General features: G+C 37.2%; 1 protein-coding gene across 3 annotated transcripts in view; it reads right to left on the reverse strand.

Moving 5' to 3' along the window:
- The window catches only part of LOC131439380 (homeobox protein extradenticle), a 104,356-nt gene that overhangs the window by 54,359 nt on the left and 29,674 nt on the right, over positions 1–20,323 (reverse strand). For all 3 annotated transcript variants that reach the window (XM_058610305.1, XM_058610304.1, XM_058610306.1), the window contains exon 2: positions 19,822–20,075. In XM_058610305.1, the coding sequence (XP_058466288.1) occupies positions 19,822–20,065 (244 nt within the window). In that variant the 5' untranslated portion in view covers positions 20,066–20,075. The remainder of the gene's footprint in view (positions 1–19,821; positions 20,076–20,323) is intronic.

Here is a 20,323-nt window from a genome sequence, read left to right on the forward strand (position 1 = left end):
ACGTGTAAATCATTTTCGACACTTATTCTGTTCTATTTCGCTCATATTCATCCTCGTTTGAGTTACCTCATTGTTGTTTGGGGTAGAGCCTGCAAGTCAAAATTGAAGAGATTGCAAATAAAGACTGTCACAGAAAGTATGGACGCAACCAAAAACCGCTGCCATTTCGCAAAGGTTCAGAATCTGTCAATTTTTATGGCTGCGTCCTGTTGTTTACACTCTTATCTAACCACTTGTGCACTTGTTTATTCGTTTTCATTAGTTTGTTTCGAAATGCGTAGACTTTCAGCAGAACAACGTCGAAAATTGTGTACAAATTGTGCACAGAACGCGGACTGTCACTGAGAGAGATAGCAAAAATGGGAGAAGTAAGTGAAAAAGCCGTGCGAAATGCAATCAGGAAGTTCGGTGAGGATAACACCTTTGAGGATAAACCGAAAACGGGTCGAATAAAGGTCCTGTTAACTCTCAGTTGGATAAACGTATACTGAAGGCGTTCGAGCAAAAGAAGGAGGTTTCAGTTCGGGATGTGGCCAAAAAAGTGGGCACTTCGAAGTCAAATGTTCTTCGTGCTAAAGAACGTTCGAATCTTTGAAGCTATAAGAAGCAGAAACAACCAAAACGTAGTCCGAAACAAGAAGCAACGATCAGGCCGAGGGTTCGAAAGCTGTACAATACGATTCTTGCTGGAAATTTGAACTGCATAATCATGGACGACGAAACCTACGTGAAACTCGATGACAAATCCTGGCCGGGACCACAATATCATACGGTGCGAGAAGGGCAAGTATTAAACCAGTCCGAGACATCGATTGAAGTCGAAAAATTTGGTAAGAAAGCTATGGTCTGGCAAGCAATTTGTAGCTGCGGTAATATTTCAAGGAATTGTCTCGGCAGCCGAAATCCTTCAACAGTTCGAAAAAGATTGGAAAAAAGTGTCAAAACTTGTCGCCAAGAAGTCTGTACGGAATTTAATGAGGAACGTTCGCAAGAAGGTGCTCCAGCTAGTCTACAATGGCTAAGTAGCAAATGTTGAGAATGATATTCTGTTGTTGTAGTCTTATATTATAAGTATATCGAATAAAATTTGAATATCTAACACTTGTGAATTATTTACAGCGAAATCAAAGTGCGTTCATACTTTCTGGGACAATCTTTAAATGTATTTTTCTGCAGACATTCACGCATAACGTCACCTTCACGTATTAAGTACGATTACGACAGTTTTAAGTACGACTCAGACGGTCCGTCTATACGAAAAGAAAAGAAGAAATTTCGTAGAGTTAAAAGAAAATAAGCAAATTCGATAGTGTTTGATAATGCTGTTTCACTTGTTCGACATGAACGTAGTAACGTTTGGAACTTGAACGATATTTCAACTGTTCACAGTTCGAAAAATTCTTGTGTTTTTATATCTTATAAGATGCACATAAATGGAGTGTCGTGTTTCACACAAACTTATATTCAAGAACATATAAAATTGTGTGATTTGAAAATTATACGGATTAAAATCAAATGAAATAAAAAACAAAAGATCGATAGCAACAGCGCGACTTGAACTAAGAACCATTAGATCACAAAGCACGTCAGTTGATCGATTGAACCACAGAAGCCCATTACTGCTTGATGATTAATTGATACATATTAATCCATACGTAGACGTACTTGGTAGCCGAGTGCCAATTACATTCAAAGCCCGTAAAATTCTGTACGAGTGGAAAATTGTGGCATTTGAATAGTTAAGTAGTTATGAATTGCATCGTTTATAGAATTATGTCACCTGTAATGTCACCATAATTTCATTCTGTGTATAATAAATTGGCAAAACGGTTGAGTTTTTAAATTCACCATTAGAGCCGACTGCCGCCCGAACAAACGGTGAGCAAACTTTAGGCAAAAACTGTTGCGAATTTTCTGAGACAAATAAGATGCATTGCATGAAAAGATACTAGTAATGTATCCATGCCACCACGTCTTAAGTTTTAATTACAAACAGAAATGTCACATTTTGTTTACATCTTGCACAAGTACGGTCATTTCCAGTCTCGATTCCTCTGACTGCTTTGCTTCGCATCACTTCTTTTGTTAAGCTCACTGTCGGTGGGAGCAGGTGCCCCGTGTAAAGCTCATCAAATTACAGCAGTTTGGATCAACCCAACGTTGAGTGTTGAATGATTTGCTAAATACCAAGTTTAGCAAACACCGAGACAAAATATCATTAGCAAAATTGCTACAGACATGAAGTAGTGATTTTATTGCATAATCATTTCATCGTTTCATTCGGACGTCCTATGCAGAGATGTTAGGGAAATATTGTGAATCAGTTCTTCGGCAATATGTGGCCCTCGATACGCATTCAAAGATAATTCTAGGTCTTGTTCTATATCACCGACATAATTAAAACGAACAGGTTCTTTTCAGACACCAGCTGTTTCCCAGTAATAACAGTACCGTGAGAATCACGTACATCATTTTTATAGCCATAATATAATAGTAATGAAAAACTTGTCTGCAAAGTAGTACAATTCTAGCTAGCGACAGAAATTAATTCATTCAAGTGCTTCATTATAAATGTGAGTATTCTGGAAGAGATCATTAATCTTACAGTCTATTTTGGGCGGGTTGTGTTTACACAATCGATAGAGAGGATTTAGGACTGTGAAATGGTTCATCAAACGGTGATCTTCTATAGTACGCACTAGTTCCCCATCTATTCGTGAATGGTATAATGCCTTGGCTAGTGGTAGAAATGAGAGGGAGTGGGTGAAAGAGAATTTATTCTAACTGCAGACGAACCAGATTATTGCCACACATAGAGCTATTTATGAATAAGCAAACGACTCATAAATAAATGTGTTCTTGTTTTCGTGAAAAAAAGTATATCTTGTATTATGCCGATTATTCAAATTAACATAAAACCACGATTCAGAAATTAAAGTAATTCAATGCAGAGCTTTGGAATTTTCCACCCTCGTTGTTCAGGTAGCGGACTCTAATTGTAAACTTAATAACTCAACCATTTTGTCATTTTATTATGCGAACCAAATGTTGTTCTAGCCCTAAATGTAATTTCGTGTCCTGTCGAACAAGTGAAACGGTATTATCAAACACTGCTGAATCCATCCCTCGATGGGTGGCGCAGCGAAGCACAATTACACACAGCATCAACTCTACCATATCTCAATGTGTTTTCCTTCGGAAAATATCGTGAACACGTCGATAGCTCACATTCGCCTCACCCCATGCGTGCCTGGCAAATGGCTCTAACCAAGGTGTTCTTTCTCTCTCTCTCTCTATCTTTCTCTATCCCTTCCGCCCACAGGATCACCGAAATGTTGGGCCCCAATATCCGAGCCGGATCAACAACATCCATTCCGTGCTGTATCCGGACTCGACAAGGTGCGGGAAAGATTTAGGGAAAACTTGTGAAATATGTATCTGCTTATAAATTGCAACCTCTTGTTTTTCTCGCCTCCCCTAATATGATTAAATTAGCGAACCCCGTTCTTTGAACCTTCCTTCGGCCGCCCAGTGTTTCGTTTTCCAGCAATCTTTCCTAGATGTATTATATATGGAACACAGCGTGTTATCAGATGTATAATAGGGGAGCGGTGGGAACGGATTACGGTTGAGCGATATGAGAGCAATAGAAAGATGGAAAATTGTGGGCTCCGAGTTGGCGTCTCATTTTCCCCGGTGCTCATGCATGGTTTTCGATCTACTCACTGTCGGATGGCAAAAGTCTGCCATGCCAAAAAGTCGGAAATGAAATACTGAAACTTTGCTACGTGGTTCAGTCAATTATGCTATGATCCTTGAAAACAGAAATTCATTTAGCAGCCGGTCTTGTGCGTTCCTTCATGCTATTTTACCCACAGATTGGCGGCTGATGGTGAAAACGGATGAAATACGAAATGGAAAATGGCAGTATTTTGAATCCGTACTTTATACATTTCCAGCATTAGCTCGGTGGTTATCTTGGCGTGGTCGTGTGCAGGCTTTGGGGGTAACGACAAGGGTTGTGAGTGAAGAATTTAATGGAGAGGAAAACAATCGATAAATATTCGCTTTGGCATAGCGAGCATTGCCGACGGGTTTGTTCTGTTCGGTGTGTGTCTCTCTCTCTCTCGCTTGCTTGCTCAATAGGATTGTTGCTAAAATCGTTTTGTTGTTTTGCAGTCCTGGCAGTCGTACCGAACCTAACAATCCCCAATGTAATGTGTTTCGCTGGAAATGTGTGTTAGTATTTCGTCGCTTCATGGCAACAGTTACTGCGGGCTGGGAATTTAAATAATTTGTAAATTCGACTTTTGTCATATTTACGGTTTGTATTTACAGGTTTTTGAAACAGCAGAACTAAATGCGTGACCACCCTTTTCTAATTTCATAGGCCGGTTCAAGGCAAGAGAAAAGGTTCCAGTCCGTTGTCTTCTTTTTTGAACCGTGGGAAGCTTAGAAATGTGATGTATATTTAAAAGACCCCTGCTGTCTTATTGTGTCTACTGACTGCGTTGATTCCATTCCCAGGAAAAAAGAATAAGAAGCAACCTTAAGAAGACCATAATCCTATAACATCTAAGTCAGCAAGAAGATCAGAAATGAAACACAAAATGTGTGGAGTAAATTACTATAGCCGTCCGAAAGCGAACAGGGATAGAGAAAGGGAATTTCGGGAGGGATTTCAATATCATCCTAATAACTTTCTCGGCTGGACGGTCGGTTGTCCGGTCGCTTGGTACGTTCTTTTTCTTCTGTTCTTGATTTCTTTGGTGAACCGAAAAATAAAAACTACTCTTAAAGCTGGATGTTTCTAATGCGTCAACTCAAGGATTTTGTGTATATGACACATTGCCTGATCAGCTACAATGAAAAGAGCAAACGTTTTTCTTCGTGGAGTCAGCTGAAGGATGGGTCTTCTTTTCACCTGAACCTATTAAGATAATAATCACCGAACTAGGGAGTGAACATAAAATTTTGATCATTATCAAACCTTTCTATAGCTGTTCATTTAGGGTATATGAACAATTTTATCCGTTATTACGAACCTGTAAAACTTTTCATCCATGCACTAAGAGAGCTCCGCACTTTGAAGAACGAATAACCTTTGTTTCTTGAGTTATGTTCCAGCTTCGGATTTTTCTGATCAGTTATTGAATTTGAACGATTTTTTTTTTCAAAACAAAATTTCAAAAGATCGCCCTTCACATACTTAGAGCAGTTTGTTTTATTTAAATGGAGCTATGGTGCCAACAGCCATTTCATTAGTAGAGTCACCATGTTATTTTCTGGGTTAAAGCTTGCTTCAGATAGAATTGGAACAAAGACAATTGCCTGTATTCCAGTTACTTATTATTGAATTCAAGATCTCATACGGATAAAATTATTCGTCACGGTTTCGAAGGATTTCTCGAATTTTTCCTGTAACACGGCTCATTAGGCGGCGCACACCTTCTTCGTCCATCGTTTTAGCTATCTTATTCCACCAGGTCGTCATCTGATTGATGTCTTTGACAACCTTTCCCCTTGCCTTGAGTCTCCTCTTCATGATTGCCCAGTATTTCTCAATAGGGCGCAACTGGGGGCAGTTGAGTGGGTTAAGGTTTTTCGGAACAAACTGGACCCATTTCTCTGCATACCATTCTTGAACGACTTTGCTGTAACGACAGCTTGCCAAATCTGGCCAAAACATTACGGGATGGCCGTGGGATCGAATGAACGGCAAAATTCGTCTTTGGAGACACTCTTTTTGGTATAGTTCCGATGTCATTGTCATATTTGTAACGAAAACTTTCGTTTTTTTTGCCACAGCTGCAATTGCCCTGCCAAATCATAAATTTTCTTGCAAATTTGTCGGAAAAAAACAAATTTAAATTTGGTTGGAACATCCCCCCGGACCGTTGCCAAGTCAAATTTTTGACCTGGGATTTGCCCGAAGTCAGCCTTGACATAGGTTTCATCGTCCATCAGAAGACACCCGTCGAACTTGGTCAGCACCTGGTCATATAGTTTCCGAGCACGAATTTTGACCATGCACACCACAATGGATTTTCCAAATAATTGTGCACATTTTTTTCCCTTCTTTCGGCTTCCATGTTGATTGTTTACAAAGTACAGTCGATTTGCGGAATGTCAAAAATCATACGTGAAGCTGACAAAATTCCCGACACGTGGGCGCCAAAAACTTCCAAATCCGTCCACCAGGAGCGCCACAATATGAGCAAAATTTTGTTCCAATTTTAAATGAAGCAAGCTTTACTCGACTTCCAATCAACGAAATTCAACCCATTTGAATCGTCCGAAATATGTGACGAAATCCATTACAATTCCTAGATGGATTCTGATTCAAGTGCAGCAAACGATTTCTAGTCACAATCTAGGACAGGACCTGACAACTATTAATCCACTTTCCGAGCCAGTTGTGGACCAGCTTGGTTGAAAATGACATACACTGATAAAAATCTGCACGATCGATTCATATGTAAATAGCACTTCAATTGAATATGCTTTTTAATTTCAATACATAACCAAAGTGGTTTGTTTCAAAATTCCATGTAGGATGATGCAAGATTAGATTATTTTTCACTTAGCTTTGATGTGTTTTTCCTCTGGATGTGATGTGTTTTGCTATTGAATCGAACTACACTTCATTTTCTAGTTGAAATGAGTACAGCACAAATGTATGTGATTCGATTAACCGTGTTTCAATTGAAATCAATATGGAAATCAATATGACATTCATATGAATTTCTTGCAGAATCTAGAGCTAACGATATATCTTATCATTTTGATGTTTATTTCAGATAAATATAACAATTTGTTCACTCATTTTATGAGTTAAGTGTATACTTTCGTGAATTTCATGTGTTCTACATGTAGTGATAGTTCAAATGCTTTGCACATGATGCTAATCCGTGCAAATTATTTTCAGTGTAAGTTGTTGAAATTAATATTACTGCAGGGTAGTATAAAAAGTGTTGTCATTAATAATGTAGTTTGATATTATTGCGCATTTAGACTCCTGCAGAAAAAAATATTTGCACAGTCCGTTTCCCGCAGTATACACATACAAATAAGTCCAGTATATGAAAACTAGTGATGCCACTTATGCAGATTTGTACCTGAATTTACAGATTTCTGATTACCGCCGCAGATATTTAAGGATTGTACTTATTATCAAATGTTACTTTTTAAAACCTGCTTAAAAATTTAACCTGGCATCCCTGTTGTGCACGGCATATGTCATTTGTACTAATATTAGTGTGTGAGCAAAAAGTTCCTATCAAAATTTGTAGCGCTAAAGTCTAAAAATTCATAACATTGGCAATAAATATTTTGTTTTTCTGATGCATCATCTTTTTAAAATAATTAATTCCGATTGGATTTGAGCTCAATTTGTTTTTAATTCCTGTCAATGTGTAAAGTATATGAGCAGGGGAAGATGTTCGGTTGCCGGCACCCCACCGTAACTTTTGACAGAAAGCTTATAGCGTCATTTCAACAAATGTCATGTGTGTGTAATAGCAGCACGTTCTTGTACGCTTGTACTTTTTGCTGTGCTCAAAACAAATTTTAATTGCGTTAAAATCAACACAAAAGTTTTTTATGACTTTTTTTTATAGTATCATGAATTGAAAAGCATCAATCGAAAAGGTGAATGGATTGAATATGTATGAAGTAAAATCGATCTATTTCGTGATTTAATACCGGATGCTTCCAAAATTTTCGCAACCAAAGTTGTTTTTCGTCATTTTCAAAATGTCTGCCGATTTCGGTTACCAGCACCCCATTTTCTTCGACAAATCGCGATAAATTGTCAATGATGTGCAGAGATGCAAATTTGTTTGTAAATCATGAAATTTCTTAGTTAACATGTAAACCTTTTTTCGTCTAAAGACTTTTTACAAACTTTTGAAACTTCGATTGTTTGCAGACATTCGTCAGAAATTATAGACATTTGAAAATTGGCGCGATCTTTTCGTTTTTGTTAGCTATACTTATTGTATTACCTGACATCTCGGGTGATATGCAATACGTGGACAACTTGACGGCTTTAATGCATCGGTCATATAAGTAAAAACTTTGGTTCTCTGATTCTGTTAGCCATGGCGACTTCAAACAAATCGTCCAAGTCAAGGAAATGAACTTCAATGCACTGATTAATGCCATTAAACGTTGCTTAGTGGACAAGAAGCCAATAAATTCGACTGCAGCAACGTATTCAATCCCGCGAAGCCGGTGGAAGACCGGCCAAATCAACACCAAAGGCGCCACCATCCAAATCATTGGCCAAGAGAGCCAAGGCGAAGTCACCATCAGACAGTGAAGACTTTTGTCCAAAACGCCTCCGAAAGAATAAATTCCGTTTTATCTTGGAATAATTGCAGTCTTTACTTATATTTTTGCATTTTTAGCGAAATTTCTTGGGGTGCCGGTAACCAAACACCTTTTTTGAAATGGCCAAAATTTATCACTTTACTAAATTGGTAATAAAGTTTTTTCAATCGATTAAATCAATTTAGTTTCTTATTCAGTTATTAGCTACGGACTTTGGTTTTCCATTGATGTATATATGTCCGCATAATGCGCACTTAGTCAGAAGTTATAAGCTTAAAAGAAAAGGGTGCCGGCAACCGAACACTCTCCCCTAAATTTAACAATCACTGGATGATTCAAAGTGAAAGCTTGAGATCACGAAGTGTGATATGGACGAGGATATGGATTATGTTGGTAGCACCAGATATTTGCATACGTCTCTTTGTTAGTGTTTTTTAAGCTGTGGTTTAGTTAACAAAGAGGCAAAAATTAACTTCCCCAAACTAAGTGCTTTTGAAAAATGTTTGTATACATTTTCAATTAAATGATTTCTTCAAAACAAAATTCATTCAGCGTAATATTTTTGACCGATATAAAATTTGTCTAAATGGGTTTAAATGATAAATAACCGCATGTCATAAGGAGAGAAGCATTTCAGTACGAATAACTACTGGCAACAGTGGTCGCGAGGGATGTAACGGGGGGCAACAGGAATAAGAAGTCAGGTCCTGTCTTAGGTCACAATCGGTTGTTGCACAATTCAATGAGAAATCGTAATGAAATTCGTCTCCAAATTTCGGACGATTCTAATGGGTACATACACTGAATGTGTATGGAGGCCCTGAGAAACAATACCACACAAAAAATAGTTCGACAAATGTTCAATACTACTGCTATAGCGTCGTAAACCCTCGAGGCGAACGTAAAAGGGATCTCAGGTCTCACTCTAACCAATGATTTTAGTATGAGAGATGAACAGTATACGTGTTTAGAATATGAAAAAGTTCTCCGCTGAATGTGTAGAAGTTCATTAAATATGACCATGCAATTAATAGATATTTCGATATTTCAATTATATCAAAGGACGACATGCAGCTACCCATCAAATTCGAACATCGAACGAATCGTGCTCGAAGCCTACTATTATGTTTCGAACAAGATTGACGTTTACATTGTGTCTTGCTAAAGCAAACGAATGAAGACGATATAAAAAAGCAGCATGACGATTGCCCGATGTTATATAGTACGATATCGGGGAGACGATGGCCCGATAGTACGGGATAATACATTTTTTCAGGTTGGCACGGTTGATTCAAATGATGCAGAATCCGATGACGATCCGTGGCTGTGCGATCGAGCCGTTACAGAAACGTTTAAAACTTCACATTGACCATAAAACACATTTTATTATATAGTCGTCCGGGTAAGAGTGTAGCGGGCAGTATGGCGCAGGTATTTACCTTTTGTTTTCATATGCTGTAGGTAGTACTTTTGCCGTTCTCGCAATGCAATCAGTAAGATGCCCAGTCGGGTTGAATGGAAAAAAGATGAAAAAGTTTATTTTCTCCTTCCACCCACCTTTTCGTGCTCCCTTTATTTTCCATAAGAACTATGCAAAATTTTAGCTCGACCGGTGAAATTATATTTTCGCGCCCGATGTTTAAAGACGGTATGGGATTTAGTATGGGGAAATCGACTCATTACAACAAAAAACGACTGGGATCAAACAAAAAACCCGAAAAATCAGTGAATGTATTATTTTGTAGGAAACTCTACGAAAAGAAAACCACCGAAGACCGCAAAACAATATAGCGAATAACGAATAGCGGTTAATGTCAGTAGAGTTACATTCCGCAAATCTCCGAATACTCAAAGGAAATGTGCCACCGGAGACAATTCGTTCCTTTTCCTGGTCATTACAAACATATCTTTCTATGAGTCAGAGCATCGTATGTTAGGGAAATTGCTTTCTTTTGAATTATTTTCCGATTTTTGCATATATAAAGGTTATAGCTTTTTAAATACAATACTCAGTCTATATTATGTTTAAACGTGAACAAGATGCAACTTTCACTCGCACAGATCAATGTGAACTACATTTGGGAAGACATGTCGCAGTGCTGAGAGATTTTTTTTCCGTTGAAAGAGAATGGGTGCATTCGCTTTTCGAGTTTTCACGCCAATACAACAGCAGTATTGAACAATTATCAATCTAATTTTTCTGTGCTTTTGCTTCTTAGAGCCACAGCAAAGATATTGTATTCGCTTTTAACACGATTCGTAGATTGAAAGTCGAGTAATCGCAAAAGAAATTAGCGACTCTACTAATAACATGACATCACAAACAAATCCTTGTTAGGCACTATTTATCTGCTAATCGAGCTCACAAGAATTGCTGCAATAAGGGAGCTCATCATGCGGAGAAACACCCACTCTTCAGTCTGAATAGATCTGAACGAAAAACCTGAGATTGATTCTCTTCGGCCCAGATATGGTAATACGTTTCCAAGTGCAGGTGAGATACACCTTAGTCTTTTTACGTGAGAAATATCAAATTTTTGTTTCAATTGATGTCTATTTCAAAGTATCATTGAATTACATGTCGTGTAAATTTCATCATTTTTTCTGTGCATATTTATTAATGTACGCATAAAGTAAACTTTGAAAAATAACTTATGGTGGAAGCCACATAGGAACACGTGCAAACTTTAGCCCAAGAATTTTTTTGAAATTGTTTTTTCCAACCCGTGGACAAGCTCACATACATCGAGAATATAAGTAAAAGTTTTGGTTCTCGGGTTCCACAATGGCGTCGTAAATAGAATAACATTTGAAAATAACGTATCTGTTTTTCGACAATCTGCGGTTTAAATTTTTATATTTAAAAAACTAAAATAAATTTTTCTAGCATTTCTTGACATTTATAAAATAATTATGGTAAATTACTGTGGTTTAGTATGAGTATAATTTGTCTCTTTTCATCAATAGAAGGTTTAAAAGTAGTTCATCACATTTCAATGAACGTGAAGTAAGGTATTCTTAAATCTATGGTTCCTTTATCTTTATCCGAGTCGTTAGAAGATCATCCAATGATAACAAATACTCTTACAAATGACTAGTAACTAATTCCTTGCGTTTTCATTGATACGACTAAATACGTTAGGCTCTCTTTAGTCACACACCACATTTAAAAAAACACTTCATTTCTAACTCTATCAATTATTATTAAGAATTATCTTTTTAGACCAAAGAGAATGAATTAAAAGATAGAAAGATTATAAAATACGCATGTTTGGAGATTTATGAAGTGTGATATTGATAAGTTTGTTGCTATGCAGCGCTGTTAGAAAAATTCGCAATATTTTGATTTCATTCAGGAGTTCTTGCGTGAGTCCCAATATGAAAATTACGCTCCTTTTAAATAAAGGGTGATTTTTTAAGAGCTTGAGAACTTTTTTAAACAATAAAACGCATAAAATTTGCAAAATCTCATCGGTTCTTTATTTTAAACGTTAGATTGGTACATGACATTTACTTTTTGAAGATAATTTCATTTAAATGTTGACCGCGGCTGCGTCTTAGGTGGTCCATTCGGAAAGTCCAATTTTGGGCAACTTTTTCGAGCATTTCGGCCGGAATAGCCCGAATTTCTTCGGAAATGTTGTCTTCCAAAGCTGGAATAGTTACTGGCTTATTTCTGTAGACTTTAGACTTGACGTAGCCCCACAAAAAATAGTCTAAAGGCGTCAAATCGCATGATCTTGGTGGCCAACTTACCGGTCCATTTCTTGAGATGAATTGTTCTCCGAAGTTTTCCCTCAAAATGGCCATAGAATCGCGAGCTGTGTGGCATGTAGCGCCATCTTGTTGAAACCACATGTCAACCAAGTTCAGTTCTTCCATTTTTGGCAACAAAAAGTTTGTTAGCATCGAGCGATAGCGATCGCCATTCACTGTAACGTTGCGTCCAACAGCATCTTTGAAAAAATACGGTCCAATGATTCCACCAGCGTACAAACCACACCAAACAGTGCATTTTTCGGGATGCATGGGCAGTTCTTGAACGGCTTCTGGTTGCTCTTCACTCCAAATGCGGCAATTTTGCTTATTTACGTAGCCATTCAACCAGAAATGAGCCTCATCGCTGAACAAAATTTGTCGATAAAAAAGCGGATTTTCCGAATGGACCACCTAAGACACAGCCGCGGTCAACATTTAAATGAAATTATCTTCAAAAAGTAAATGTCATGTACCAATCTAACGTTTAAAATAAAGAACCAATGAGATTTTGCAAATTTTATGCGTTTTATTGTTTAAAAAAGTTCTCAAGCTCTTAAAAAATCACCCTTTATATTGCTGGACGCATACACACCCGATCAACAAGGGATAACAAAATTGTGTCTGGGGTCGTTTCGTTTTTTTCTATCTAAATTAGTCGCAATCTTGGCCTCGTTAATAGTTAAAATAACAAAAATTATAACTCAATTTAACTTAGGTGATAACAAAATTGTTACAAACCTTGATATGTAAATATCAATATTATATCTAAATTTGTTACAAATTTTGTACGACTTTTCAGCTGTTATTACCCATTTTTTGGGATGAAAGGCTTTATCGTGCAAATCTAAAAATAGATATCGAGAAGTAAGATGAAATTGCATACATTTAGGCGATTTGATTTGCGATAAAAAAAACATGAACAGTTAATCGACTGGTTTCGAACCGGGAAGTTTTGAGTTGCCAACATAGGCTACGATTGCATCGGGCATGAGAACCAACTGAGGTTGGGAGGATATATTGGCATCATATAATAACTGTGTAAATCCATATTGCTACAAAAATAATCTATCCACTTCTTTCGTCGTTTTCTTCCAGTCGGCATAATAATGACAAAAGGGCTATTTTAGAACTGTGAGCAAGCTTTTTTTTGGTACTGAAGAATATTTGTAAATGAACGGAAATTATTGAATTCAGTGAAACAAAACTATCTTATAGAATCTGAGGATATTAACTAATGAATGATAGTTTTTCAGTTGTTTTTTCTTTGTACCAAGAGGGCCGACTTTCAATTCGAATCAGTTCGCTCGTTTAATTGAAGTAGTGAATTGTCTGTACGTGTATGTATGTCGATTGGCGGGTATATTTGATTAAAATGTGCACTTAATTTTCTCGGAGATGGCTGAATCGATTTTCGTAAATTTAGATTAGAATAAAAATTCGTTTAAAAGTCAATGAAAAATCATAAGTGTATATAACATCGATTTGAATAGCAAGTTTTTATGATTGATGATCAACCAAGATGGTTCCGAATTGGAAGTAATCAAAATACTAAGAAATGCGACTATCATAAATTTATCAAATATGGATAGATTGAACATTTAAAATCGAAGGTACTATGGTGCAATAAATTGTTTTTATCTGATTCATGAATGTAAAAATGTTCATGCAATGATATAGATGACAACGGGCAAAATTCGATATCTGCAATTCGTAGATCTTATTAATTGACGACCTAACCAACTCATTTTGATTTTACTGATTTTTGATCCAAAAATTGTGAAAGTAATTCGATATTACTTTAGTTTGTGAAAATTTTTCAATGTAATATTAACAAAGTTTTTTATTTAGAACTACGTAAAAAATCATCAGATCAACATAGTATAAAGTACAGCAAGAACTAAGTATATCCGGGATCCGTTAAACTAAAGTAGCTATTTTCAATATGCAATATGACTTGCTTCTGATTTGGAATCATATTTATAACATAATGAGATATAAATATTAAGATCACATATAATTTTGAAAGAATCCTGTTATGCTCTGTTGATCGGGCAGTGACCGTATATAACGTAATGAAGTACTGGTTCCTCTTGTAATCTTTTTGTTTCGTGATCCATTGTAGCCGTATTGTTTAGGTACACTCGCGCCGTGCTGAATTCAGTGGAATACATATGAAACAGGCTCATTTCTGTCAGGTTGTGTATGGGTTGGTTTTTTCAGCCGTGCTCCCGAGCAGGGTTATTATTGATAGCGACAAAATAACTGCTCGTCTGTTAAATTTTAACTGAAAGTTAAAAAAAATCGGGAGATGGTCAACTGCCTAGCAAAGAGTATGGGACTAATATTTCTTCCCTACCTCAGCAGGACTGCCTTCGCTCGTAGCTGGATTTGCGTCTCACAAGCATTGTTTTGTTGGTTCATTGTGAATCTTCTCAGATTAAGGGGCGGGTAGGGTCTAACACTCTTGAAAAATCATTTATTATTTTCTTTATATTTTCTTATAGTAAAACATTTCTTGAATTTTCTGTGAAATTATCAAGCCTATTGGAACGAAACTCTGAAAGTTATGGACCTTTATCTATGGCTATCTCATTCGACGAAGAAGCAAGAGCTCGGAGCACAGGCCCAAGATTTCTACTTCGATTGACTTCAAAACTTAACAAAACATTCTTGAAATGTTTCATTATAATAAATTATAAAAGGAAAAATATGATTTTCTGAAAATGTTAGACCCTACGGGCTCCCTGGAGTAATAAATTGTTTCCATTGATTTTATAGACAAAAAACTTTAAACGCGTTTTTCTCGAAAGCAGGTTTTGAAAGTCCGTGTCCATCGTCATTCAAAAACTACTGCACCAATTTTTTTTTTCAAATTTTGCACACACTTTCTACATATAAAAAACTAGACCCCAACGTTTTCCTTTTCTTTGTTCGTTACTTTGGGGAGGTTTAACAGCTAGAAAATGGCGGATTTTGTCGTGAAAAATCGTAATTTTCACTTTGAACAACCACCAAAAATTAAAAAAAAATTAAAAAAAATCAAACAGAAACGTTGGAGCCTAGAAAAACTTCTTCTCTAACTATGCTGCGTTCATTTGTTCTCCCTTAAGGTAATCACGAACTTAGCACAGCTTAGTACTGTATATAGAATCTTTGGTGATGAGCGAGTGAAACGGAACAGGGATATTTCGTTGAAAGGGTCATTTCACCTAATGCCATTTCGCCGAATGCAATTTTTTAGGAAAGGAAATTTTGCTGATTTATACATTATCGCATTGGAAATGATTTCAAATGAAGAAAAATGTAAATTGCTGAAGTACTCGCCTGTTTCTTTGCGCCAAATTCGTGCATCAGAAATATTGGTTATTTTGAATAACGGATAAAACCAATGCTGCATGTTTTTTTCGGAATAGTAGAATTTTCAGTAAAGATAGATGACTTTATTAACTATAAAGCATTTGCTTTGGTGTTCGTACCAAGAACATTTTGCTCAAATAAAAAAATGACTAATGCGATTTCGCCGCATCGTTATCGGTTTTGTGCTGTACCGAACGTTTGGTTCATACATACACCGATTTTCTCACTGTGTTTCACCTACAGACATTTTCAAAGATGGAAATTGCAGACGAACGGTTTTCAGGCGGCAAATATTTCTGTATTTTTCTTGATAAAGAACAAAATCATTAAACGAAACGTCGGGCTCTAAAACATTGGATTATTACATTAAATTTACTGTCGTTTTATCATGTTTAAAAATTTAGTATGCTCTGTACGATATATTTAGCAAAATAACCGTTTCGGAAAAATGGCTCGGCGTAACAGTTTTCGCTGCCCTCTCAGCAGGCCGTTCAATTTTGTTGGTCTTTGAGCGCTTGTTGAACGACATATTGCACGAAATATTCATTCAATTTGCTGGAACGGTTTGTTGTTGTTTTTTCTCTTTCAAAAATAGTGTGAAAATTAAGTGTTACCTTTTTTTTTTTTCATAAATACGTTTATTTCTTAAGGCAGTTTACATAAGTTTTTCTTCGCCGTAGCACCACTTTTACATAACATTCTTATCCTAATTTAATTCTAACATAGTCACAACGTTTTGAATTTATTAAAACATATTCTCTTATAGCTTAAATATCATCTTAGGTAACTCGTCATTAATTATGGAATCTACTCGGAAATATTATTTGAACCAAACGATTAACTTCTATAAATTATAAAATAAGCTGTTATTTTCAGACATTTTGTTGATAATTTCATAAACTGTTTCGAGTTTGTTTGTATCATTACATAATTTTTATTCTAATTTAGCTATTGGGTGTTACCTTTACATAGAAAGAAAATGTGTTGTTATTCTACGTGAAGTAGAAGTATTGTGCCGGTATGTATTGTTATTTTAAACAAATAAGTGGAAATAACTTCAGAAATTCTGCAGTAAAACTAGTCCAACGGGGCCCCAACTCCTCATGTTAAAAATGGCTCAACAATGGACCTCTGTCTGCCGGGTTTGTTGAACGAAAAAAACGGCATTCGGTTCAACGGTCTGTTTCAGAATCGGCAAACGAAGGTCCCGTGTTGGCCTCCCGTTGAACGATTGATTGGACTTTCATTGGACCAATGATCCAACGTATTGGACCAATGAAGGACCACCGTTGAACGTTTTTTTCTAAGAGGGCGAAATGGCATTCGACAAAACGACCTTCGGTGCAATAAGCCGCGAAATGAAATATCAACTAGAAAGGAGTGATTCAAGGTTTTACTTACCATTTCAGGAGAACAGCCATTGTTGGAAAAAACAGTAGTAGTTTTATCCACTACTGCTTGATGAATTTTCAAGTTTGTTTAGAACAATAATTAGAGAAAACTGATGTTTATTTTTCAAAATTCCGCTCAACGACAGCGAAAAAACTGCTTTTGTGTGTTTGAAACAATGGCCGTTTTCCTACGATTGCAAATTGCCCCTTAATTTGCTTACATTCCATTAACTAGTTAATTTTCTTTCGATTTAAAATATTCATGGTCACAAATGCGAAATCTTTCTGTTCATTCAAATGAAATAAGAGAAAAAGAATTACTTTTTACCTTTCTCATATAGAAAGGTTATGCAATCACTGTGAAAGCTGACTTTTGAACCGAGGCCCGGAGGGCCGAGTTTCATATACCATTCGACTCAGTTTGTCGAGTACGCAAAATGTCTGTGTGTGTATATGTGTATGTATGTATGTGTATGTGCGTATGTGTGTATGTAACGTTTATTTGTACTAACTTTTCTCGGAGATGGATGAACCGATTTTCACACACTTAGAATCAAATGAAAGGTCTTGTGGTCCCATACAAAATTCCTGAATATTATCTTAATCCGACTTCCGGTTCTGGCATTATGAGGTAAAATGTCCAAAAAATTGTAAAAATAGGTTCACCAACTTTTTTCGGAGATGGCTATCATTACACCACTAGGTGGAAGCAAACAGGTTTTTCAGTTGTTTATACTTCCAAATCCTCAAAGATAAGACTGTCTCTTTGCCGATAAGATGATTACCTGATTTTAATAAACAATTGGCGAGGAAAAAAACTAGACACAAATCTCTCTGGCAATATGGAGCAGCCCATTAACATAAACTAATCGGTCTCAGTTCCCAGTTCATGCTTTAAAATGTTTAGAAATTGCTCTCTATACCACTTAGTTAGCCTAGTTTTTGCTTGGGTAACGATAAACTAGCAACCTACCCACTGAGAGAGAAAAATTAGATATGCGATGAACTGATACAAGTGAGGAGTTTATTTCAATTCAAATGTTTTGTTGGCTAAATTAGATGCATAGTAATTAGTTATCGTGTTTCTGGGAAATCCCGATATTTTCTAAACAATGACCTGTTAGTTTTGAGCTGGTTCAGTAAATTTAATGTTACAATCTCATGTTCCAGAATTTTGCTTTGAGTTAATTACTTACTATATTAAAAATTCATTTAAGAAACGTTGTTCGAAAAAAGAACATAAATAACGAAAAGCTGACAGGTGCGGAAAGCTTTACTGAAATAATTTCTAAATGAAAATGGAGATGGACACGTGTCATCATCACCCCCTCTCTCCGAATTCGCCAAAGATACTTCGTTATCATTATGCAAAGAGCCGTGTTGTTTTTTTTTTGTTTGTTTAGATTGCTCAGACACGGTGACCTTCCAAATTAGATGAATCTGATCCCTATGTGTAGGGGTTGGAAATCGAACCAAGAGCGTCGGTATCTCTAGCAACTGCGCTGTGTCAGACCAACAACCTTCTCCCCAGGGGGTACTGGCTATGGCTACGGATAGGGTCACGATTTGAAACCATGCCGGCGATGACGCGACGTTCGAAATATCGAACACCGGCTGGAATAAACGCTTCACGAGGGGCTCCCAAAACTTGTTCAGATTACTGGAATTTTGTCAAGAATTTTGTGTTTCAGAGTGTTTGTACAACAACTGTCCGTAACGGTTCTGTGACAAATGGGCAAAAACTGTCCTTCTTGCTGTGTTGTAATTTATGCAGAACTCGGGAAAACAGTTCTGCAGTGAGTTGGCCTTTTAATTTTCGGAGACCTAGCGTAGTAATCACTTATCTAATAGCCATTATAATCATTATAATAATAAAGTTGATTCATTTAGTATGTGTTAAAACCAGACTCAAAGTATCATTTTCACCTGAACCTTTTCGTTGCTTCACTATTTTATAGAAGAAACCATTAGTTTAACCATCGAGAATCGCCTTCCGTCCCCTATCGAGAGATCGGCCGGCAGGTCGATTGTTTCCCCGGGTTTGGTCGGCTGGCTGATATACATAATTAACTATGCTAATTAGTTTCATGCTGAATTGAATACATCTCCGAAAGAAACTAATTCCGTTTTTTCGGTTGCTTTCGGAGGCACGGAATCGTTCTCGCATCAAGACATCTACGGAACACGAACGCAAAAGGCGTCGTCGTTCGAAGCAACCCCACGCCTTGCCACGGCTCAGATGAGCCGGACGGGGTATCGAAAAATGCCTCAGAACTGTGGCTGCAAGCGAGACAACGAAAATGAGAATACATTTTAATGTGGGGGAGTCGATATACCTACGCTGGCGTGGAGGCCGAAACAGAAACAGAAGGAGGGACCAGAAGTGGAAGAGCAAATGAAACTGCCGGCCGATATGATATATGCATATATGAAAATGAGTATTGTTATGCAAATCTGGATCAAGCGTCGCCACCCCATCGATGAGTAGCTGGAGCACACTGCAGTCGCTTTTTGGACATTTCCATCCGGGGTTAATGTTTGATTCTTTTTTTTTTTCAAAAAGCAAATCTGAATAATAAATTTCGTGCACAGTAACGTTTGTTCGAAATTTTCAGAATTTTAATCGATTTATTGGTATTTTGATAAAAAAAAAACCTGTCTTTGTGTTTTCGATTCAGAAATAGTCTATTCAAATGTTGATTTTAAAATATTCAGATAATAGAAATGAATTCAGTTCAATAACTCATGGGGATGTGAACCTGAAGACGAGAGCTGACTCTCGTAACAGAGCTCTTCTCGTATTGTAAAACAGCGCAAATAAGCAAGATAACCCATTCTGGAGGTTGCGATTGAGTTCAAAATCCGACAGCGATGAAAAGGGCGAAAGATACCAAAAACAAACCAGAAGATAAGATAGCCCGTGTGTTTTTTTTTCATCTTATGCTGCGACACGACGACCCAACATGATGTATCCACTAACCTGTTTTTTCTTTGATCTCACACAGCACCGCAAACAGCACTGGCTTCATCCTGTGGCAGTTGAGTGTGTGTTTTCGGGCTTGGGCCTCGTCCAGCGATTGGTCCGTGATGTTCATGATTTGCTGCAGAATTTCGCCGATGTCCTGCCGGCGGGGATCGTTGTCTACTGATTGGCCGTCGTTAGTCGGCATACCATAGTTGGGCGGCACCAGGCCGTGCCCCATCATCCGGTTTGGGTCCTCCATTGCCGGGGTGCTGCAGGAATGAAACAGGTGAGATTGGTTTTAGTATTCGAGGCAAAAGTTGCGAGGTGATCTTGTCGGGAGGGAGCTCTGGTCGGATCAAACTGTCGGATAATTACATCGTTTTGTAGCTACATTCATTTCACCACCATTTATCTGGAGCGCAGAAGGGAACGGTGCGCATTGCTTGAGATAATGCTACCCTGTTAAAGATCCTTCTGCGATACGGATCACAGTTGCTTATTCGTATAGATCTTTTTT

Source organism: Malaya genurostris, chromosome 3 (assembly GCF_030247185.1).
Source record: "Malaya genurostris strain Urasoe2022 chromosome 3, Malgen_1.1, whole genome shotgun sequence".
Taxonomy (NCBI): domain Eukaryota; kingdom Metazoa; phylum Arthropoda; class Insecta; order Diptera; family Culicidae; genus Malaya; species Malaya genurostris.